Here is a 20,983-nt window from a genome sequence, read left to right on the forward strand (position 1 = left end):
GGACTTGATTATCCTAACTCTCCCCCTGAAGCTCTATTTATAAATTAATGAAACTACTGTATTACAATAATACCTAATGAAACTACTGTATTACAATAATACCCCTAAACTTAGGGTTTAGGGTTTAGGAGTTTAACCATGGAACTTTAATATAATTACATCAATGGCACTGATCCTTGGTCACGTGGGCTTGGCCCTATCCTCCAACACTATTGTCAACCACAAATTAAATGAAACAAAGTAAAAGAAGAATACTAACTAAATAAGAACATCTTGAGCTTATTCTGGTCTCTTTTCTTTGTGAAACCAATCAACTAAACCTATAACAACATTTAGGTAATGCTTAATACAAAAATAGACAAAAATGGTGAGCAAAAACAATTTGGCATTAGAAGCACACAAGACAAAAACCTATCAACATATTAGAGAAGCATTTATTCTAGATAAAAGAGATAACACCTTTGTCAAAAAATAAAAAAAAGACAATTCAAATATGAAAAAGAAGAACACAGTGATATACAGAGCTGCTGCTCAACTTTGAGTCAAACTTGCAGGTTACAATACCTAAACATTTGATTTATTAGGAATAACAACGAGGTGGAAGCAAACATTATCCATGTCACTTGATTCTGACAACTTCAATTCTCTTCCAGTGGTTGTGGATATCATCTAACATATGGTGGGTCACCCCTCCCTTTCCTGAAACAAAAAAATTTGAAATCACAAATCACACCATTAAACACTTCTAGAGTGAAACCAAATGTCAACACCAATAAGAAAAACAATTTTTTGTTTATAGATAATAAGAAGAAGAATAAGTGAAAGGGTGATTTTTGGCTCCACATAAAGCCTACAAAACTACAATATTGATGCCATTACAACTCCTCCTACATCTTTCCCTACAACAATAGAAGCTCGTTCCAATAAAAATACAATGCATTTCTCAAAGTATCGCTATTAGGCGAGAGTTGGCGGGGGCAAATGGAGCTAGTTGAGAGGCAGCTGATTCCCTCAGAGGTGGAGGAGGTGGTGGAGGAGACTCTCCCTCCTCTCCGTCAAACCTAGAAAATAATTTTGACATAAAGGACTTTCAAAACTCCTAGTGGAGGAGCATATGTTAAGCCCCTTTTGAAACAGACAATTAATCGAGTGAAAGGGATGATTCGACGACCATCGTTTCATTTTTGTATCTTTCATAAGTTAAAGACTTTTTGTAATGGATCATTGCCCTATATCTATATCTACACTTACACAACTAATCCAATACAAAAAATCATTTGGTGTGAAACATGCGAAATGGCTATCTCAACCGTCCAATCGAACAGATGAGATAGTTGTTGATCATGATCGGATTGTTGAGATAGTTGTTTCACGTGTTTCACAGCAAATGTTTTTTCCTATTGGATCACCCTTCTCTACACCTATATAAACATCTGCAGGAACGTATTGATTTATGAACTCAAGACTTATTGCTATTTTCGAGCTATAAACTCTATTCCCAATTAAACCAACAATTCGCCTCATGGATAATTTTTTAGAAGAATAAGGTAAATGACACAGTACATAAGACTAGCTCATTTATTTATTGAAAATATGATATCCTTTTTCAAAAAGACTAGGAAGGCACAATAATTAACACAAGCAAGGCTTTTACAGATTGGTCAAACCCTAAAAGTTGTTGTGTAAATTCTTTCATACAAGTAAAAAGGTTATACGATTGTTACTTCTTCAACGGACATCGTAATTAATTCCTATATAAAAGAGGACAATGGGAAGGCAGGCATACGGAAGCAATGGAAGGCTCGGTATATGGTCCCTTCAACAAAGCTTCGGCTACGAAGTTGTACATGGCCTCTGTAAGATGAATGCCGTCCCAGCTCACAAAGGACGACGAATTCTTACATTCTTGCGACCCCGGACCGCCGCACAGAGCTGAAATGTTGTAATTGTAATGTCCTCCTCCACCACAACACGCTCTTAGAGCTTCATTAAAACCTGCAACTTACAGCAGTAAATACTTAGTGTGAAGGTTTATTCTCAAAGGGTTTCATAGCGGAGAGGAGAGACTAACCAAATTCATGCGGGGATCGGAAAACCCGCATGGCAGCATTGTAGTAATCCGCATAGATGAGGGTAACACCACTGTGGAGGGCTCGCAAATGGTCCAACTCCATTTTCAGCTGCTGGTTATATTTCTCAGCAAATGCATTGAAATTGTCAAGACAACCAGTTTCAGTGTTGTAGTGTTTCCTGACGGAGTTCCAAGGGAGGGAGAGGTAGGACGGTGAGCAGCCGATGGGTAGGTTGCCGGGGACCAAGATAGTGGTGGCTCCATGCTCTATTAGTACCTGAAAACAATAATATAAAGTACATCTGTAGCAACTTACACTAAAAAAATTCTAAATTCTGATAGAGATAAGGATACGGGTCGATTGAGATCAAAAGACGACTCTAACTCAAACTGTAAATCTTGTATCCAGCTACTACATGTAGCTGAAGTGTTGTAGTCTTTCTAATCTTTACAGTCTTTGTTGTTAGATACATTACGGTCTTTACAAATACCTTTTTCCTCATTAATAAAAAGCACACTAAATTACTTCATTTCTTCCAATTATTCTATATGGTATTGGAACTCTTGATCGACCCATATCCTTATCTCTATCAAACTCTACTTGTGTAATGCCTTTTTGGGTTTCTTAGTCACCTCAGCTGCAGATTTGATTGTAGAGACTATTTGAGGCAAAAAACTATGCAGTTGCTTTATGCTCCATCCTTGAGCAAACGGGTAATTCAAATCGTTCCCTCCGATCTCTCCTAATAGAAAAAGGGTACTTCTAAAGACATTTCGGCAGTCTGCAAAGTACTACTAAGATAAGAATAAAATTGAAATGAAGAAAATGAACAACATGATTACTACATTGATTTTATCAAGGCAAATTAACCATATACTTAGCCATGGAACATACAAACATTCAAAGGGAGTTCGTGCAGAGATGTTATCTCATTATATTCACTGATATTCATTATTTTATTAGAATTAAAACAAGTGTTTCACTTCTAAACCATCTTCTCTTAAAGCTAATCTGTTATACGATAATAAGTTTAGACACAAATCGAACTAGCCTATTGAACAAGAGTCAATTGGACCCTATTTTTCTTTCTTGTATCCACTTCTCACTAAAAATTAGATTTCAAGTACATTAGCAAGGCATATTCATCCATCGAATATGTTTGATCCCAATATGATACCCAACAAGTGTATAAGCTACATTCAATTCCCATAAAGCTTTGAATAAAAATTATTTTTAAAACAAACTTTCATAATATCGATTTTAAATTATGCATTTAAAATCCTTCTGTTAGACTTAAAATATTCATAATTTTAGGATAGTCAATAATTTACCAAGTTTATAATTTGCTCCAAAAATTATAATTTTACTCCTAGTATCAGTTTCTCTTGGAACAAAACTTTCAAATTTTATAAGAAAACTCAAATTCTCTAAACTAGCAAGATGTATCAAATAATCTATTTATATAATATTTTTTTTATAATCTATTTATATCTATTTATATTTATATGATTTATATTCATATGTGCTCTCTTTGATTCATTTGTTGTTGTTTGGCTTAAATATGGATTGTAGCACCTTATACATGAATCTAGTTTGATCCTGTCTTGGTTTTTACTTCATCTTTGGTCTTAAAAGCAAGAGGACATGGTTAAGAGATTTTTATCCCACGTCAAAGAAAAAGTGGAGCTGAAATTTTAGCAAGTGTGATTGATTCTTGAAGATACAACTTCAGATCATAAACTCTTTGAGTGGTGATTATTTGTTTAGTGATTGATATTTCATGGCTTAAGATATTGGCTTTAATATGGTTGGAAAAAGTGACTTACTCAAAATTACCACAATTCTGCTTAAGGGGTTATCTAATTACTTGAGTTGGTCACAATCCGTTAAACGATTTCTCATCACTCGTGACTGGTTGAGTCACTTGAATAAACCATCTCCTCCCCTAGGTGAGGAAGATAATGTAAACACCAAGTGGCTTAAGGAAGTCCTTAGTTGGTTGATTAACATCATGGAAGAGTGTTGCAACTAATGAACTGCATCTTGGGACTGCTAAACAAGTGTGGGATACTTATGCAAAGTTATACTCTAGTACCAACAACTTGCAAAAATTATACGATGTTTTTCAAAAAATGTATAATTCCAAGCAAGGAGATAATGTACATGACTATCTTGCATGATTTAGAGGTCTCATTCAAGAGTGGAAACTTGTTCAACCCTATTCCACAGATATTTAAGTTCAAGAGAAACAAATGGAAGTGTTAGCAATAATCATATGTCTTGCCAATATCAAACTTATCATGAGGTAGCCAAGACTCAAATCCTTAGCTCAACAACTCTTCCCTCATTTGATGATATAAGTGTTACACTTGTACGTATCTTGGATCCATCCACCACCTCCCAAGTTGATGTCTCCTCAGCCATGTACTCAATTAATAGAGGTAAAAATTCTAGTAATCGGGGTCGAGAAAGAAAAACTAGAGGTGGTAGGAATGGGCAAGGTTGTTCTCGATCTGAAAATCAAACTTGTTCTCAAAGTGGGAAAACAGGTCAGATATTAGACACTAGTTGGAAAATCTATCGGAAAATAGACTGGGTTACAACCAACCAAGCTTCTACCAATAGAGGAGACAAGCTAAAGAACAGACCTGACACATCCAAAGGCAAGAAGACTTTGACTTCTATAGATGATGAGTATGATGATATCTACCTTGAAAAAAACCTTTCCCACTATTGCAACTACAACTATCTCTAATATGATCTCAGCTCCTTCATCTTCTCCATCCTTGATTATTAACTTTGGGGCCTTTGAGCACTTGATAGATAATGGTAATCTGCTAAGTTCTATCTCGCCTTGTTTGACAGATAAATTTGTTTCCATAACAGACGAATCACACACCAAGGTACACGGGATGGGATCTACATATGCTACACCTACATTGCATTTACAAGATGTGTTTTTTTTCCCTCGGTTTCCTTTAAATCTTCTATCAGTCGATCAATTAACAAAAATATTTAACTATTCCATTACCTTTTCTCCTACCTCTTGTGTCTTTTACGACCTACAGACAAAACAGGTGATTGGTGGAGGTCATAGACAAGGGGGCCTTTATTAACTCAGGCAGTCAGCAGGTGTTTTCTCTAACCTATCTCGGGCTGCAACTCCAACTCCTTCTCAGTGATGATAAAACCCTAATGGAAGCACCCTTCAATTATAAAGAGAAAATTACGGCAACCACGATACAAGAGTAAAATTTCCAAACTGCCCTTAATGAAACAATAATTAATATATCGTGGACCAAGTGGGGGCTCCGGCCCCCTCCAACCCCCACCCGCGTACTGACTCAACATAGGGCATTGATTAGGCTCCACAACTTAACACATTAAACATATGATTCCCACATTATAGTCCATTTCTCATTTGAACTGTGAAAGTTGTCATCTAAGTAAACACCAACGGAGTGCTTACTCCCCTTGATGGGAAACTAAAGGTCTTGCTCCTTTTACTTTAGTTCATACTTATGTGTGGGGACCCTTGGAAAATCTCCAATGTTTCTCATTAAAAGTATTTTATTACATTTGTTGATGATTTCTCTCAGGTTACATGGTAGTTTTTACATAAAGATAGATCAGAGGTATTACCTACATTCAAATCATTTTGTGTTATGGTCTCTACGTAATTCAATATTACCATAGGGGTTCTTCAATCGGATAATGTAAAAGAATATATGTCAAGAGAATTCCAATCCTTTTTCCAAGATATTGGAATCATACATCAAACCTCATGTGTCTACACACCACAAAAAAAATGGAGTGGCTAGGAATATTTGGGTGTACTTGCTTTGTCCATGTCACATTTTCACATATGACTAACTTAGATCCTAGAGCCATTAAATGTATTTTTTTTAGTACTCTCATACTCAGAAATGATACTATTATAATCCTTCACTCAAGAAAATGTTTGAATCCAAATATGTGACCTTTTTTGGTAGAATAACCTTTTAATTCATCCAATGGTGCCCCCACCTGGTTTCTCTCTTGTGAATGACATTCCTAAGCCAAGTTTTCCTATTGAAGACAAACCAATTCATGAGCATGATGACTTATCTATTTAGCCCCCTGAAGCATTAGCTGACACCTCACCTGTGGAGTCTCCAGTTTTTTAGAGGTAAACTCTCCTTCTTCTCCTCATATTTTTGGTCCCCCCATTGATACTCGACCAATTGCTCTTCAGAAGGAGCTGAGGTCTTGCACGCGACTGTCTACCTTTCACCCCATCTCCATTTTTTTATCGACTCACTGTTTATCACCATATTGTCATCACTTTCTTGCCTCCATATCATCTCCCTTGGTTCCCCAGTCTTATCAGGAGGCCCTTCACCATCTAGGATGGAAACCGACGATAGATGACAAAATGACAGCTCTACATGAGAATCAGACTTGGACACTTGTTCCCCTCCCATCCAAGAAACAACTAGTGGGGTTGTATGTAAGTCTTCACTGTTAAGCACAATCCGGATGGTTTCGTGGCCCACCTTAAAGCTCACCTCGTAGAAAAAGGCTACACTTAGTGCTATGGTGTCAAAATATGAGGAAACCTTCTCCCTCGGTTACCAAGCTCAATGCAATACACCTCTTATTATCTCTTGCTGCTAACTCTAATTGGTTGACATTTTAGCTTGATATAAAAAATATTTTTTCTTAATGGGGATATTTAGGAGGAGATTTAAATTAAACAACCATATGGCTATGTTGATGAGGGGGAGTATGTATGTCATTTACATAAGTCTTTATATGGGTTGATGCAGTCTCCACAAGCTTGGTTTGACAAGTTTAGTCAAACCATGCTTCGATTTGGATTCACCAAGTGTTCTGTGGACCATTCGGTATTTGTCAAGCACACTAACAAGGGTGGGGTGCTACTAGTTGTATATGTGGATGACATTATTCTGACAGGAAGTGATACCGAGAGCATAAATCAAATTAAACAAAAGATATGGAGTAAATTCAAGACAAAAGACTTGGGACTCCTCAAGTACTTCATGGATGTTAAAGTCCTTCAATCCAGGCATTGCATTATCCTATCACAAAGAAAATAAGTACTTGACTTTCTCAAAGACACATGAATGATGGGATGTCGCCCTACCGACACCTCGATGGATACAAATGAGAAATTATGTGATGGCTCTGGTGAGGATGTTAATGTGGGCAAGTACTGAAGATTGGTCAATGTCTTATAGTGACTAGACCATATATCTCAATTGTGGTTAGTGTTGTCAACTAATATATGCACAAAACTCATATCTCTCACAGGTAGGCACTAGAGAGAATCATCAGATAGTTGAAGAGGGCCCCTTAGATACTCTATAAATCGGGTGGACTATACGTTGTATTCATGAGTTCATTAAAAAATAGAGCAAAGGACATGCAGTTTTTGTTAGCATGTTTACTTTCAAAAAATTCTTATCCTCTCTTGACTTCCTCTCTCACACTGGTTGGCAATTTGACTCTAACATCTGGTATCAAGAAGCATTTTTCTAGAAGAAAGTTTGTCATCATAAGCAAAAAGGATGGATATTGACAACTCTATTTACAACATGGATGTTGAAGGTGACATTGAGTTATACATAAGCCTATTTCAAAGATTTTCTATGAAACTTCTGTAGCACAGATGATGACCTTGAGTCAACACAAGGTCAGCCTCGAAGGTGGAGTAGATATTAGGTCCTGCTAGGAACAAACCTAGAGGAGGATTAATAGGTTTATTAATTTTTTTTGCCATATTTTTACTCTTTTTTGCTTAATCCTATTTGTGTTCACAAAATTTAATTAATTTTATGTGCAATGTTGATTTTAAATTCAAATTTCAAGCACATATAATCAATTAGACAATAAATATACAAGGATTTATAGTAGTTCACAATTCTATCTTGGATTGATATTCCACTTCCAAGTATGAGTTTCTATTTAATCTAATTACCTGATTTTTCATTCGTCATTTATTAAAAAAATGGGAACGAAACAAAAAATCTTATCAATATGTGTAATGAGGTAATTTTACTAGTTTTATAATTTTATCATTTATTAAATAGAATAAAATGGATAATACCTATTCCTTATTTCTTTACCCATTTAGCGATCAAGGAAAGGTATTATTACAATTTTCTCATGTGGGGGGACTTGTTATGTATGTTGTTATATGACTTTTTACTACCTTCAAATATTATAAATATATATTTTTATATATTTTCTAATTTTTAAGAATTTTATATATTTCTATAAATAAATTTCTGTTTTTATTAATTTTTACTATTTTTTGTTTATTTACCCATTTACCTGTTTGTTAACCAAGAAAGAAATTGGAGTGTCTTAAAAATAATTGGATAAAATGGATACAAAATACTTGAATGGTAATCAAAACAATATGCATAATAGCCTATTACGTTTAGTCCGTATACCATTTAAACCCCTATTTCTAATATGTTTTCATCTAAAAGTTAATTCACTATGTTTGGGTTACCAAATAGCACTTATAGTAAATTACTTTGAAGTCTAAATACAACATTACACACATAAGCATTTACACCACTCAATTCACTACAACAACCAATTCTAATATACACCCTAATCTAGATTTAAAACAACAAACTATGATATCCAACCAATACCCACAAAAAGATTTTTCAGTAGTTTACTAGGCACTCCTACCTAGCCACAAAGGCATAGGTTTAGACCACACAAATTTTTAGCAATACTAGTCCACAAAGGGTCTTATAGTTAGTAGCAACAAAACAAAGATTACGAGCATTTACTCCTTAGTCCAAAGACTTCTCTCAATCAATTTGCGATTAGGATAGTCTTGCCAATACAAGGCTTGACCCAACTTAAAGGATACTTACTTTTTCAGCCCTTTAAAACAACTTGATTTGGAAAATTTTACAATTTATTTATATGTGAATAGATACACCAACCCCAAATACCTATTTTATGTAATATTAACTCAATAAGTTCTAATTTGACAAGATTTTTAAATGATTTTTTTTTAAATCTAGGGTGTCGACCATAGGTTGACTCTTATATTGCTTTTTTATGATAACAAATCTTAATTGATTTAACAATTTGCAAAACCAAGTATCGCAGATACTTCACCTTCAAGAGTCAATGTATCTCAAGGTCCAAAACTTCAAAATGATCAAGTCTACTCAAAACCTCAAGCATCATTGAAGGTCGTCTCTTGAAGAAGAACCCAAAAGGAATAAGACAACAAGAAGACTATAGTTCAATGTAGAAGCCATATGCCTAAACTCAGTTACAATGTAAGAGAGTACTCCTAAACTCCATTCTTTAAGTACAATTGTGAATATGAAGATTTAGGTCATAAATTGCATGTAGACATTTTGAGAAGCATCATAAACATGTTAGAGCACTTAGATAAAAACATTCTCATGCTTTGAAAGTCAACTTAGTTGAACTAGTACTGGAATGATCAATCAGCCTCTACCAATGATCGATCATGCAGAAATGTGCATGCCAAGATTATAAAGCATGATCTATTAAATTTAGTTGATTAATTGATCATCCAAAACATGGCCATTTCATGCTATAAAGTATTATCGATTATCCCATTTGGATTGATCAATTGATTATGTCCAGGCAAAAAAAAAACTTACATGGAATGATCGATCATCCCACCTGATTAATCAATCAGATAGAATCTTGCCAATTAGGGACGTCAAACATGATTGATTGTTCATACTTGTGTTGACAACCAAAGGGAATTCTGATTGATCGATTATCCACTTAATGAGAAAAGTGGTCATAAGGATGACATGTGGCCAATAAAAGTGAGACACATGTATATGGTGTAGAAGAGTTCGAGCAACCTTAAGTTATTCTTTCTTTTAGCCACCATTTTTTTGTGGTGTGTTGACACAGGAAGTTTGGTGAAGGATGTTTTTATCTCTACAAAAGATTGAAAGTCTCCTAACATATATTCCTTGGCATTATCTAAGCGAAGGATTTTCAAGGTAGTATTGAACTGAGTAGACACCATGACACAAAAAAACTTAAAGATTATTGGAAGATGGGCTCAAGTCCACAGACCAAGGAAGGCCTAAATGTCCAGGAGTGGTGGCATGATGATAAATAAAGAGTAATCTCATAAAGATGACACTAATGTAATTAGTTTAAGTTTTAGGGGTATTATTATAATATTATAATTTTATTCATCTATAAGTAGAGCTTCAGGGAGAGGGTTAGGACACAAGTCCATAACCTCATTCTTCCTCATGTTTTCTCCCCAACATGCCTTCTCTCATTTTCTCCATGGCCCATGCAGTCCTAAAAATCAACATGGAATTAGAACATTGATTTTCAAGATTCATAAGTATAGTTTTCAGGATTCCAGAAACCCAATTTTTTCTTTGCTCATACGGCCACTTCATCTTCTCTGGTAGATTATATCTCTCTGTTGCTGGTAATTGCCATCACTTTGGTAATTATAAGACTGCTCAATTTCTCTCTGGCATTTGCTTCTCCACTTTTTTCTGTCGTATCATGTTCTTAAAACCAAGAGAGAAGCAACAACTCTTCATTGTTTCTTGAAAACAAAACTTGACAAGGAATATGAATTCAGAAGCAACAAAAGAAGGATTTTATCTTCTCTGCAAGGAGTTTTTCAAAAACTCATGGTGATGTCTCTGGAGAACCCAATGTGAAAGGTTGATGAATCTGCTACCTTTTGGCGTTGGTACACATTGAGACAGGCTTTAGAAATTATCCAACCAGCAGGCGACTGGTATTATCCAACGATTTGTTCGTTGGTATCATATGTGAAACAGAAGGGAGAGGTGTTGGTTATTTTCATTGTTGTTCACAGTGTAGATTACTGTTTGCTGCTAAATTACTTAACTCTGGTGTGGCTTCTATCTTTCGAGGTTGGATAGTATAACTTTGGCATCTACTGAAAGATCAGAACAATGTAGCTCATCTTGGACATGATTTTTTTTTCTATAATCGTTTCCATCCAGCTTCATTGTCATTGTGGTCATCCAGCACACTGATGGAAGGAACTCAACCAAGATTGAGATCTTATTTCTAGAATCAACATCTAACTCCGATTGGTATTATCCCCATCTCCATTATTATTCTGGAAAGTTATGCTGATTGAGATAGTTGACGTTTGATACTAAGATAAGAAACAAGACTCTTGGTTCCGTATCTTGCATTCCTCTATTTATCTCTAAGCTTCCAAAGATAGAATCGTATCTACTGTTATTGTTTCCGGAGAACGACATCTCGACAATCACTGGTTTCTTTCTTCTTATTGTCATAATTGGACGTTCGCCTCAACCAACACTGCTCTTCCGAGCCAATTAACCAGTTCTGTTTTCAAAAGATCTTATTGCTGCTATATATCACTGACTTTCTTCCCAGCTATCTGATTGCCTCATCTTGAAAGTCATAAATCTAAGGTGCTGGAATGATTTATTTTTGGAGTTACTATGGTCATCTCCTTCGTTAGTGCTAATTCATTTCTGAAAAGTACTCAAGCAATTACCGCGTGGTGTGAATTCTAACTTGGTTCTCTAGTCATCTCCCGCTCTACTATCTCTCTGGTGGTCTTGCTATCATCGTGCCAATCTCTGCAACTCGACCTTTTTTCTAGAACATTACTCGATCCTCGTTGGCCCTTCCTTTACTCGGTTTACTCTTTGGTATCCTCTGTTTACTCAAAAATATCCAATTGTCTATCCACATTCTGTTGAGAGACAAGCACAAAATGTTTTCTTGAAAGTTATTGGTATCTAGTATTCGAAGAAGAGACTTCTAGAACGGGATCAGAACAATCGGCTACGAATCCGTTGCTCTCGCGCACAAGAGAAGTGTAGAGGGATCACAACAGGTGAAAATGTCGTGATTAATCTTGATTTATTTAATCTCCTGAGATTGGTATTTAATTTGTTGAGCTTAGCGACATGATACTGTTCGTTGTTCTGTCGAATTAACTCGGACCAAACCAACTTGGCCCGGGTGAACTCGGACTCTAGTCAGCCTGACTTGATCGACTTGCTCTCTACCTCTGGTATACTAGTCCCGATCCCGAGTTCTATAACGATTTCTCCCTCAATTCGACTAGGTTGGTTTGCTACCTGACTCAGCCTGACTCGGTCCTTGGGCTTGATTATTATCTTGGATTTTTGGCAACTTATTACTCAATTCCTTATTCAAGGATGGAGCCTCTGCAAATTATTTCATGTGTCCATATTAAAGGTTTTTTTTATTTGTTACATGTTATTTGGGCCCATGCCCATTTCTTTGCTACTATTGTGACTCTCCGACTGAGACATTATTATTGAAGAAGGACTCCTCAGTTGTTGACTGTTATCAGTATTAGTTATTCTGATGAAGAAGAAAGCACATGAAGGCCCCAATATATTATCCTCCAGTGATTCCCCGTTACCCTCTTATCATTTGTTAAAATCACTTCTGAGCAATGCCTATAGACCCACTACCTATAAAAGATAGGAGTGTGCCAAACATCTAACGTGAGTCAAGTCTATTATTCACCTAAGAGGTATTTTTTGAGCTACCATTAGAAATTGAGTAGACTACGTACCCCACTGTTGGGCTACTTTTTCACATCTGAAATTGAATAGAGAGTATTTCAGACTATGACCATGTGAATGGAGTATGGAGTTTTTTCATACCGCTAGGAGTGATTTTTCTTCTCTCGCTCTTTTATTATGCCAGTTGGGTTTCTTGGTCAAGAACAAAAAGATCACCAACTTGAAGGAAAGTGTTAGAAAATATGATAGATTGTTATTTTATGCAGGAACATCTTATCCACCATTTGTAGTAAACTAGACGCTTATGATGTTCTCTCACCCCATGCTTGAGGGGGAATGTTGGAAGATGGGCTCAAGCCCACAGACCAAGGAAGGCCCACAAGTCCAAGAGTGGTGGCATGATGGTAAATAAAGAGTCATCTCATAAAAATGGCATCGATGTAATTATTTTAAGTTTCAAAGGCTTAATTATAATATTATAGTTTTATCCATATATAAATAGATCTTCAGGGGGAGGGTTAGGACACAAGTCCATAACCTCATTTGTCCTCTTGTTTTCTCCCCAACATGTCTTCTCTCCTTTTCTCTATGGCATAATCTAGGGAGTTCTGGAAGTCAACAAAGATAGGTAATACCTCTGATCTATCTTTAAGTAAGAAAAACCACGTAATTCGAGAAAATCATTAATAAAGGTAATGAATTACTTTGAATGGAAAACATTATAAATGTTCATGGGTCCCCATTCATCAGCATGAACTAAAGAGAAAGGAGCAACACTTTTAGTTTCGCCTCGAGGCGGATAAATACTCCACTAGTGTTTACTTAATTGGTAATCTTCACACTTCATATTGGAAATTGAATGTAATAAAGGAACCATCTGTTTGAAAGACTGTTGGGATGGATGGCCTAATTTATTGTGCACTGGATGTGGCTATGAGTGATGATTCAAGGGAAACTTATGAAAAAAAAGGACAACTTTCAAATGAAGGGTAGATGTAGCAAATGTGGACCTCACACCCACGCACCTTGGTTTGGGATCCATTTGCTATAGAAACAAATTTATCAGTCAAATAATGAGATATAGAACTCAAGAGGTTACCATTTACCTGTAAAGTGCTCAAAGGCCCAAAATTCATTAATCCAAGATATAAAAGTAGCCAAAGTTATACCTGTTAGAGTACTAGCAGCAAAAGGCGAAACCTTGTTTGGGGAGGCTTGATCTGTGGTATGAGTAATCATATGTTTTATTTTCAGAAGTAATTCTAATTTCTCTTCAAAAATGATCTTCTTGGGGATAGGCACCATCATATTTTTTTATCTTTTGAAATAATTCAAATTCTTTTGTAGAGATGGTCTTCGTGCCTTGGGTGTTCTTAGGTTAGGAGCCATCATAGAGCTAAATTCTTGAACAAACATAAAAAGAGGTTTATATCAAACTGATAATAGTTAGTAAATAATAAAATCTAGGGTAATCAACCCAGAATTTCTTTTTTCAACACTAATGTCTCAATCAAAAAGACATAATAACAACTAATGTAATGACTCAATGCCCAAATAGAAAATAGCATATATGTTGTTATATAGTAGTGGATAAAAAATAAATAATGAAAATCCTTAAGTATAATACGAACACATAAAAATAATATGCATCAAGTCCAACTATGAATCAGGAAGTTGTGTACTAAGTAATACGCTTGATCCAAGTAATAGGCTGCCAAATTCAAGTATATTTCAACAAGTTATGCAGCTCAAGGATTAAGGTGACTTCTTGAACTCATGTGCTTCTAGCAATAGAAGCTTCCATATATATATATATATATATATATATATATATATATATATATATATATATATATATATATATAGATATATATATTGTTGGAAGATGGGCTCAAGGCCCACACACTAATAAGAAGGCACATAGACTAAGGAAAAGGCCAATATGCCCAAACAGTGATGGCATGATGATAAATAATGAGTCATCTCATAAAAATGATATTGATGTAATTAGTTTACGTTTTAGGGTTATTATTGTCATATTGTAATTTTATTCATCTATAAATTGAGCCTGAATGGAAGGGTTAGGCACAAGTTCATAACCTCTTTCTTCCTCCTATTTTCTCTTAAAATGTCGTCTTTCTTTTTCTTTATGAGTTAAATCCATAAAGTCCTGAAAATCAACATAGTATCAGAGCATAGACTTTTAGGACTCACACTTATGGTTTTTTAGGATTCAAAAAAACACATTATTTTTTCCTTTACTCATATTTTGCTTAGTTTTTCGTCATATTGTTGTTATTTTTTTTCTCTCTTCGGCTAGTACACCTGCACTAGTAGATTGCTTAGCGCCAAGCTTAGCCAGCAAAGCTGCCTCAGATGATCCGAAGAACTCTATTTCTCAAATCAAATGCCTTATTGGTAGAAGATCTTAGCACATGCATTTGTTTGTTCTCTCGAAGGAAGAGACTTTATGAAGTTTTGTTCTGACACTTCGCTACAAAATTTAAGGAGTATAGGATTGAGGGCTTGCACTAGACTTCGTGCTACTTGTGAGAAGCTGAAGAAACATTTGTAATTATCTTCCTCGGCGACTATTGCGACAGTGGGCCCGACACCCGCCTAGTTCTTCCTCTGGTCATTGATGAATTGGCGAAGCAGTTTGTAGGGTCGATATCGGGGGCGACGAGGCGCGATTGACCGCCATGGCCGGCCTAAGAGACCCCACCGTCAGCCAATGGATTTTTGTTGCGGGAGTCGAACTTCGACGAAATAATCTGCAACCAACATTTTTTTTTGTTTGCCAGAGACCTACTCGCTGCCATTGATACCGTTGCTCAAACTCAATCTCGGCGTCATTCACTTCTGTTGCCATTTCCATCATAGATGTCATCGTTGAGCCTTCGGACATTAACAGGGGAGCATTATTCCATCTTCCTTATTTATGGAAGTTTTTTTGCTCGAGTTGGATTAATCCAATCGTCACCAGATTGGTTGCCGCTTCGGGATGACAATGACTATTGATTTCGGAAAGTTCCCTTGTTGATTGATCTCCCGCCCGATACTTCTCTGAGATCTCCTGTCGTGATTGCCATCTGAGATCTCTCACTCTGTTCAAAAGCGAAAGGTACGAGGAAGACGATGACTTTCTGAATTAAAATGCCAACTTAGGTGGTTAATTTTAATCCAGCAAGCCAACAGTTTTAATCAGCCGAGCAACCCGAACCTAGTATGTTCTATTCCGCCAGGGTTAACCCGCCATGCGGGCGACCAGACTAACTCTGTTCCGCTCGGGTTAACCCAATGGGTTGAGTCAACTTGGCCCACTTGCTTACTGCCTCAGTTCTATAGGTCCAAGTCCCGAGTTCTCTACCGATTTCTCCCGTGAATCGGCTATATTGGTCTGATACCTTACTCGACTCAACTCGGTCTTTGTCTCCGATTGAATTATTATCTTGAAGTACTGGCAATTTATTACGTTGTTCCAGCATACAATTTTGTGCAACTTCCTTATTATGATGGACTCTCTAGGGAACATTTCATGTGTCATTTTTTAAGGATTTTCATTATTTGGTATGCGTTATTTAGGTTCAGGCCCATTTAAGCTATTACTATTATATCTTGCGACATTATTATTAAAGAAGGACTTCTCATTTTCTGATTGTTGACAGCATTGGTTATTCTGATGAAGAAGAAAGCACAAGGTAGCCCCAGAATATTATTTTTCGATGATTATCTTTTACTCTTATTTGACATTTTTACTCTTACCATTTGAGAGTCGGTGCCCTGTGGAGGGACATTGTGATGGAAGAGTTTATTACTACACTTCTGAGCATTGCCTATAGACCCACTACCTACAAATGATAGGAGTGTGTCCAACATTCAGTGTGAATCAAATCTATTATTCACCCAAGAGGTCTTTTTCAACTACCTTGAGAAAGTAGGTAGACTTTGTGCCCCACAGTAGGGCTACTTTTTCACCTGTGAAGTTGACTGAAAAATAGTTTTTTACTATAACCATTTGGCTGGAGTACGGAGAGATGTCTTATGGCTAGGAGTGATTATATTCTCTCTTATATTATGCCAACTAAGCCTCTTGGTAAAGAACAAAGAGACTACAAGTTTGAGGGGGAGTGTTGGAAGATGCAGTGGACTGTCATTTTATACAGGAAGATCCTATACATTATTTACAACAAGATAGGCGTACATGATGTTCTCTCATCCCCAGCTTGAGGGGGATTGTTGAAAGATGACCCAAGCCCACACGACCAAGGAAGACCCACATATCCAAATGTGTTAGAAAATGGGATCAAACCCATAAGAACAAGAAAGACACACACATCTAACAGATGTGAAAGATGGGCTCAAGACCCATAGACCAAAGAGAAGGCCCACAAGCCCACATAATGATGACATGATGGTAAATAAAGAATCATCTCATAAAGATGGAATTGATGTAATTAGCTAAGTTTCAGGGGTATTATTAAAATATTATAATATTTTTCATCTATAAATTGAGACTTAGGGGAAGGGTTAGGAAACAAGTTCATACCCTCTTTCTTCATCTTGTTTTATCCCAATGTCTTTTTTTTTTCATGAGCTAAATCTATGGAATCCTAAAAACTAACTTATATTTTTATCAATCAGAAATACTGCAACCAGATACTTCTAAGGAAACAGGAGCTTTCTTGATATGATGGGGCCAACTTCCTAAGTTTGCCAATATATATGATTCATTTCTCGAAAAAAGTTATCTCAAAAGAAATTCATGTTGTTGGGTCCTAGAGCAGAGTATTGCTGAAAACAAGGAACGCCAAGCAGAGGAGAGTGTTGTTCCATCTGCAGCAACTCGGTAGTAGTAGAGGAGACTGGGTTTGTGAAACTCGGTAGTTATCAAATTTAGAAGGCAACACCCGATCTTACCTTCTAAGATATATCACGAGATTTATAATGCAACAAGGACTCATCTTTCTTGTTGTTATAGGTCTCATCAATAGGATGACATCATTGGATGACACACGACGAGATTTCAGAACTTAAACAACCACCATAAAAAGAAGGATCAATAGCAATTATGATGATTAACAAAGGGCTCAGAAAACTCCTTGGGCCTGTCATCTGAGTGAAGCCTTCTTGATCAGCACTATATCAGCAACATAATACCAATTGCCGCTCGGACAACAATTAATTGCAAAAAAATCAAGAATGGGCTCAAAATTTTGGAACTTATGAGCTCAATAACTCAAGAATTCAAGAATTCAAGATGCAAGGTCGCTGTCGTACTGAACCAAGAGTAGCAAAAAGATAATCACTCTTGCTACTGTAACGAAATAGAGCTCAAACCAACAACCAACGATAATATCAAATCTCAAGCAACCAACAACGCAATATGGAAACTCTTATAATATATCAAGTCTTAAGAATGTATCACCTATGACATGCAACATGCTACAACTCAAGCATATTCAAAAGCAGAATTCTCAAGCAACGTAATTTCAACATAAGGCATGGTAGAGAAAAGAACAACTTATGCATTATGAGAGAATGCAACACCACTCTTCAAATCGTTCCATGCAGTCTTACCGTAAGTTGAACACAATAATTTGAATCTCAAAAATCAATCACTATTTTGATACCATGTTAATTTTCAGGATTCCTTAGCCTTAAGGTTTTTGGCAATAAAAGAGAGTGTTGATTTTCAGGACTCCATGAATTTAGCTCATGGAGAAAAAGGGAAAAAACCCCAATGGGAGAAAACTTGAGGAAGAAAGGTCAATTACATCAATGTCATCTCTATGAACTTAGGGTTTAGGGTTTTAACCTTGAAACTTTAGCTTAATTACATCAATGTCATCTCTATGAGAGACTCTTTATTTACCATCCTGTCATCAATGTATGTGGGTCTATGGGCCTTCTCCTTTATATATTGGCCATGAGCTCGTCTTCTATATCTCTCATATCCATAGGTCTTCCTTGGTCTTATGGGCTTGGGCCCATCTTCTAATACACTTCAATATGTGAGTCTTCCTTGGTCGTGTGGGCTTGGGCCTTATCTTCCAACAAAGAGAAAGAAGAAGAAGAAGAAGAAAGAAGAAGAAGGAAGAGAGAAAAGGAGCAAGAGAGACGTCCAAGGAGAGAGAGAGAGATAGAGCATGTTGGAAGAAAAGAGGAGGAAGAATATTGTTATGGACTTGTATCCTAACCCTCCCCCTTAAGTTGTACTTATAGATATCAAATATTAAAAAATTATAAGCATACCCTTCACCCTAAAAAACGTGATAAGGGATAAATATCATAAAATAATAACATCAATAATACCCAAGTTTTCCTATATCTTCTAATAGTAATCAGTTGATTCTAATTTTTGCACTCAAATATATGAATTTTGATAGTTCAATCCCAAATTTGTAACACAAGGAAGTGGTGCCTTAAATCCAAATGTCAGAATGAATGGTATGATTTTAAAGTATTATAACAACGATTCTAGCATGAAAGATGCTAAGCAAATAAATATTTTAAAGTAAAAGGCCAGAAATGCTTAGCTCTTTTGGGGTTGTCTTTTTGAAAGACCAAATTTAATATTTATTTTGATTTTAAAGTATAAGAGCATTTAGGGGAGCCTTAGGAGCAAGAGGTTGAAACTTTTGAGCACAAAAAGTGAAGAGAAAAAGAAAAGAAGGAGAAAAAAAGAGAAAAAGATGCCCAAGGAAGTCTTTCGACCTGTGCTTCAATTGTCCATTACAATCATAACAGAATCAATGAAATATTTCATTTTTTCATAAATTCAACACAATCATAACATAATCAAATAACACGAGGCAAAAATTTTAAGATATTAAAAATAATATTATTATTTATTATTAAAAATAAAATAAGAGATGACCCATTTTTCCTATCCCTTCCGAGGAGATGGATGGGGGGTCTTGCAAAGTACTAAGCTACTCCAACGGCCTAAATGAAAAGGCCTACCATCCTATATTTAATTTGTATTAATGCACACTCCCTCCTTCCATTACGAGACGTAAAGAAATTGAAGAGCCTTCAAGGAAGATCACCAAATATGACCTACTAAGGTTGCAAAGTCTTCAACAAACTAAAGGATCCTAATAAATTCAGTTAAAATGCAGCCTTATTTGTCCACCACGTTGTAAGCTACAAAGCCACTATTGATAATACAATAAACCTTAAATTAATCGAAAACTGAACGACTTTTGTATGTTATCACTTTCAAACTCGACCCACAATTTAATATGTTGGAACTTACATAAACTAATGCTAAGTGCAAATATAAATTTGTTGAGAAAAAGGATCAACCACCAGACAAAAAACCATCTCTTTCAAGCCATTATTGATCCATGGGTTGTCAGGTTGTTAAACATCAATTTTTTCTCATCACCGTATTTCATTCAAAGCACGGTTGAATCAAACCTAATCACCTCACCAGATCCTTGATGAGTTGAGTTTTATAAAATTTATTTGCCGACGTTCATGGCATACCACATTTAAATTAGGACAAGATGTGAGATTAATTTTTGAATTGCCTAAGAAAAGTAAAATAACCAAGACTGAGACGAATCAAACTCACCTTGAGAAGGATAAATGCATCAGATATTTACTATTATGAGGAAATTGGTTTTAGAATTACCAGAGGAAGCAGGACAGAGAGAAGGCAACAGTTGCGTGAACCAGTGAAGCTGATCTCCCAAAGAGTTGTTTGTGACGCCACGAGAAATCCCTCTCTCTTCGAAGAAGTCACTCCCGAGGGCCGTCGCGCCCGACACTGCAAAATTCACTCCCCTCTTGAAATCACCATTGCTCGAATTTGGCAGATACGGAGGCACCAGCGGAAGTCCAAAAGCTTGGGCTGTTGATCTCAACCAAGATTAAGAATGACGAATCATGAATCATCCTCGACTTATCTTTAAACTAACTGAGAATCATGTTTATTTCCATCATTTTGTACTAAATACAAAAATCACCAATACTTCACAAGTGAATGAGAAAACTTCAAAAAGAAAAAAAAAATCAGATCCAATCGGTACCGATAAAGTCGATGACCAAGCGGCCGTCGGAGCTGCGGCCGTTTGGATGATGGAAGTACGTTTCTCCGTAAGGGAACAAGTTGGATCTGAAGTCAGGATTGATGTAAATATAGTTGCCAGTGTCAGCCAGAGAGTCGCCGAAACTGATGATAGACGCGAAACATTTTGTTAAGGATTCAGCACTGGATCTTATCGGCAGGAAAAGCAAAAGTACCCAGAGTTTTAGAAGAAGATGGGAGAGGCATGCCATTGCAGATAAAGTTACGGAAGAAGAGGCGAAGAGAAAACAAGAAATGAGAGTACA

At 36.3% G+C, this 20,983-nt stretch overlaps 1 protein-coding gene across 3 annotated transcripts; it reads right to left on the reverse strand.

Annotated features, from left to right (window-relative positions):
- Positions 1 to 403: 403 nt before the first annotated feature.
- Positions 404 to 20,983, reverse strand: LOC137962411 (GDSL esterase/lipase At1g28590-like). Of its 3 annotated transcripts, XM_068809261.1 has the most exons (6): positions 20,680 to 20,983; positions 20,283 to 20,501; positions 2,705 to 2,853; positions 2,072 to 2,348; positions 1,787 to 1,995; positions 404 to 699 (listed from the first exon to the last, which is right to left on the reverse strand). In XM_068809261.1, the coding sequence occupies exons 1-6, from the start codon at positions 20,927 to 20,929 to the stop codon at positions 685 to 687; spliced, it is 1,119 nt and encodes a 372-aa protein (XP_068665362.1). In that variant the 5' UTR covers positions 20,930 to 20,983; the 3' UTR covers positions 404 to 684. The 3 variants fall into 3 exon arrangements, with proteins under 3 accessions (XP_068665362.1, XP_068665363.1, XP_068665361.1); XM_068809262.1 differs by lacking the exon at positions 404 to 699 and having other exon boundaries at positions 1,580 to 1,995; positions 2,705 to 2,814; XM_068809260.1 differs by lacking the exon at positions 404 to 699 and having other exon boundaries at positions 1,580 to 1,995.

The sequence above is a fragment of the Aristolochia californica genome, unplaced genomic scaffold (assembly GCF_029961685.1).
Source record: "Aristolochia californica isolate CCGP_79_NKW_82.1479 unplaced genomic scaffold, dmAriCali1.0.hap1 SCAF_4, whole genome shotgun sequence".
Classification (NCBI taxonomy): domain Eukaryota; kingdom Viridiplantae; phylum Streptophyta; class Magnoliopsida; order Piperales; family Aristolochiaceae; genus Aristolochia; species Aristolochia californica.

Coding starts and splice junctions, on each gene's coding strand:
- LOC137962411 (XM_068809260.1), bottom strand. CDS start 20,929: ATGGCATGCCTCTCCCATCTTCTTCTAAAACTCTGGGTACTTTTGCTT. Junction 2,349..2,704: donor CAATCAAATCTGCAGCTGAG/GTGACTAAGAAA, acceptor TATTGTTTTCAG/GTACTAATAGAGCATGGAGC. Junction 1,996..2,071: donor CCGATCCCCGCATGAATTTG/GTTAGTCTCTCC, acceptor TGTAAGTTGCAG/GTTTTAATGAAGCTCTAAGA.